Source organism: Rhinolophus sinicus, chromosome 3 (assembly GCF_057876585.1).
Source record: "Rhinolophus sinicus isolate RSI-liver-muscle chromosome 3, RSI-T2T, whole genome shotgun sequence".
NCBI classification, from domain to species: Eukaryota; Metazoa; Chordata; class Mammalia; order Chiroptera; family Rhinolophidae; genus Rhinolophus; species Rhinolophus sinicus.
In genome coordinates, this window is record NC_142503.1 from 32,834,672 (window position 1) to 32,838,730 (window position 4,059).

The window sequence follows — 4,059 nt, forward strand, 5'->3', positions numbered from 1 at the left end:
CTGGTGGAAATAAATATTGCTTCTCAGACTTCTGCTCCTCACCCCCAAAGAAGCTGCCCTGGTTGAAATCTAATCTCAGAGCCCCAGAAATGAGTCCATAGAGGGGAGGGTATCCAGTTCCATTCCAGTCCTGATGGCTCTGTGGGGTTCCTCTGGTGGGGTCATCACTTCACTTGCAAACCCCTTTGGCAATCCCAAGCCAAGAGGTCACATCAGCCCAGTGTCTCTGGGTCTCTACACTAGTGGTGGAAACAGACTGACCCACACAGTTCAGACCTAAAGCATTAGAGTAGGTTTGGAACCAGAGAAAGAGAGGGAGAAGGAACAGTAAAGAAATGTCCTGTTTCACAGGCATCCAGTAATAAATTCTGCCAGAGCTAATGCCCAATGACCTGGCATTGTATTTCAGCCATACCACATGGAGAATCATCGGGTTTACAAATCCATTCATCCCATAGCAGGGACTAAATGTCCAGTATATTAACACTCCAGTCAATATAACACCAATGTGGGAAGAAGAATTCCGCTATCAGTTCTAAAGTAAGATATTTGTACTTACTTTAGAAACTTCACAACTGATAAAGATATAACACAAAGATTCTCAGCAGAAAGATTATGAAGGAATAACGCTTTTAAAGGAATTTGTTTTCACCTTAGAATTGTACAGTGGACCATAGCCCATAAATAAGTATTTGTTTTCATTTAGAGTTTTTGTACCTAAATGTAAACTGTTTTGCTTGTAATATAAGCTAGAAGATACTTAAAAGAAATATTCAGTTTCAAGAACAACAGAAACTAAAATGTGTGGCTTTATAAACATCCAACAGATTTACCAACATAAATTTTTATGAAGTCTCCGCGGATGGGAATGTTCCTTCTATCGTACACAATTTTGAAGATATTGGTCCCAAATTCATCTTCTCCATTAAGGTTGGTAAGCCTGTCATAAGGATGGGAAATCAGGAGGAAGGGGAAGGAAGAAAATGGGGCCAGGAAGAGAAGAAGAAAGTAAAAAGAAGTTGAAATGCATAAGCGGTTCCCCAACTTGTGCAGTAGAATCACCTGGGGACTTGCTAAAACGCAGGTCACTGGGCTCCATCCCCACAGTTTCTGATTCGGTTTCTGGGGTCAGCCTAGAAGTGTGCATATCTCGTAAATTCCCAGGTGATGCTGCTGGTCTAACTGTCCTACTTTGAGAATCACTAAGATTGATCACAGATATTAAACATCTGGACTATGTGCATAGTGATGTGTCCTGGGTAAGGGATAATTGATACATTTGGAAAGAAAATGTTCAATATTAATCAACAGAGCATTAATTTAATTTCATTACTGTGGACAAAAGTCTCTGGAATATCATTAGTATGCCAGTTTTTCCTTGGAGACCACTTCCATTTAAGAAGTTTACCATTTATATACCAATACGCACTTTGTGCAGTCTAGGTAGTATCTAGAAATATTTTAAGATCACTTTCTATTGTCTATTAGTATAAGCAATTGTTAATGTAAAGATTGTTATTATATAAGGAGAAATTAATTTGCGAAAGTATCTATAATATAATAACATTACAGAAACTTTGGAAAGTGGGGGGGGGGGGAAAGAATTCATCCACCACCCCCAGTTTGTACATTTCCTACTCGTCTGTTACATGGTTGCAACCCTGCAATTTGGTGATTTAAAAAAAAAAAATCTTTAAGGGTCTTGATTTATGATCCAAATACTGGAATTTATAAAATATGCATGGTATTTGGCAACTACTTCTTTAATGAAACATTTAGTCAACTAGTAGTAACAAATAACAGTCAAAGAGAGTGTAGTAAGTGTCAGCCTTGTGTCAAGGGTTTTACCTATGTTGATTCATTTAATCCGAGATCACTTATGATGTTGGCAGGGTTATTATTTCTATGGGTGTTATTTTAAATGTTTAACAACCAGCAGGGTATGAGGATTGGCCATTTGGAACAGACTCCCCGCCAAAGAGAACAGATGCTACACCTGTACAACCTACTGAGCTGATTATTTTACAGATGAGAAAAACGGAAGCACAGGTTGCTCTAGTACCTTGCCCAAGCCACACTGCTAGTCAGGGGCAGAGACGGACTTCACGCCCTGGCAGCCCAACGCCACAGATGGTGGATGTTTGTAACCATCTCCTAAGTCACAAATTACTTACCAGTTAAAAGTGTCAATGTTGAGATTTTTCCAAGAAGGGAAACATAGGGACCCCAAGTCTGACTATCAAATACTGACTCAAGCCCACCACTTAACAGTTGCTCTTCATCACTTTCTTTGTAACATGTGCATGATGTAGTGGTAACCAGAATGTTTTCTTCCGTACTATGTAGGTGACAACAGGAAGCATTCCAGTAAGCAGGGCATCTGTCGTCATCCACATCCCGCAGTACACCAAAGAAAAGAACCCACTGATGTACCTGACTGGGATACACACCAGTGAGGTAAGGGCAACCGAATTGCCTATAAAAACGAGCACTTTCAATATGGAGGCACCCCACGAGGTAGGGGGTCATGTGTGTCAATCTACAGGTGGGAAACCAAGAAGATGACCCCTATGCATCCCACGTGCTGATTAACTAGCCATCCGTTTCCCATTAGAAGCAGGATATTGTTGTAAGAAAACAAGTGTCTGAGTCTGGGGATTTACAAATGGCAGAAATGATCCAAAAGCCCCATCCTGCCCAGGTGAAGATCTGATCAGAGCCTGTTCACAGAGCAGACTGGGAAGTGAGAGGTTAAACCCATGGCAGGAAATAGGTCTACACCGTTGCAATTAAAAGCTGGTCTTCAAGCTGTCAGCTTGGACTTTCAGCCTGTAAATACTCAACCCTGGCTGCTATTTTTAAGTAAAGAGTGATGCCCAGGCAGCTGAATCAAAACCTCTCTGGCTAAGGCTCTAGTCCCGGTGTTTTATCTTTAAAAGCCGCCAGGTGGTTCTAACATGCAGCCTGATTTGAAGAGCAGTGTTCTTGCCAAGCCCCTTGACTTTGGCTCAGCACTTACTTAGCTGGTTCTCATGTTGTTGCTGGGATGTGCATAGGTGACTACAGGAAATCAAAATCCTAAAACGTTCCACAGGAGAGAACCCTGAATTGAATCACTCACAGTCTCGTTACTGCAAATTTGTCTTCATCCCACATGGGCTCTAAGAACGAGTGCCACCCCTTCCAGTCATGTCAGGAGCATCTGAATGCTTCCGAGTTTATATCAGTCATGACCAGAAGTGTGGCCAGGTCAACACAGTGAAGGAAGCCTAGCAGTCCTCCCCTACCCCGACATGTGACCATGGGATTTCCTAACAGGTCATAGGAACATCATAAAACTGTTTTGCTTCCTGAGACTGACTTGATGTCGTTTTTTGCAGGCTGGTGACATCAGTTGTAATGCTGAAATAAATCCACTGAAAATAGAACAAACATCTATGCCTTCCTCTGTATCGTTCAAAAGTGAAAATTTCCGGCACATAAAAGAACTGGTGAGGGCAGGTTAACAGGGTGACAGTTTCCTTCAGCGACTGTTTGTTGTAGCTGGAAATCAAGGACCTCCTTTTCTCCCGCCACCTCGTAGCACAGAACTTCCTTATTTTGTTTTTAATGGCCAGTATGAATCAAGATTTCGAAATACATGCTCAAATCTAGGCTATCGGCATTATTATTTATGCCGTTATTATAAAATACACGTCCCAGTTTTCATGAAATCAAAAGCACTCCAGGTAAAGGTGCTGTTTTAGTGGCCTGCACTTTGGAAACACTGCAAAGAACTGTGAGGGAACTGGGCATATGGTTTGGAGATGAAGCTCCTTACCGCCCCTCCCACATAATCACTGGTGTCTTGTATAGCTGCTGGGACATCTCCGTCGCCAAGCACCCTTCTGTTTCTCAGTATGGATTATCTCCTTGCTCCAGAGCTATGCCCCTTTCTTTGGGAAAGAAACTAGCATCTAGCATGGTGCTTGCTTGGCACCTATTAAGTATTTAAAAAACTAAACATTTAGCCAGCAGTGAACCCACAGTTCTCCCCAATGAACAGCACTGAAATGTTGG

General features: G+C 41.9%; 1 protein-coding gene across 1 annotated transcript in view; it reads left to right on the top strand.

The window, feature by feature from the left end:
- Positions 1–4,059, top strand: part of ITGA2 (integrin subunit alpha 2) — an 87,727-nt gene that overhangs the window by 75,591 nt on the left and 8,077 nt on the right. Inside the window, exons 24-26 of the mRNA XM_019736238.3 lie at positions 828–930; positions 2,347–2,457; positions 3,381–3,491. Coding sequence (XP_019591797.3) covers positions 828–930; positions 2,347–2,457; positions 3,381–3,491 — 325 coding nt within the window. The remainder of the gene's footprint in view (positions 1–827; positions 931–2,346; positions 2,458–3,380; positions 3,492–4,059) is intronic.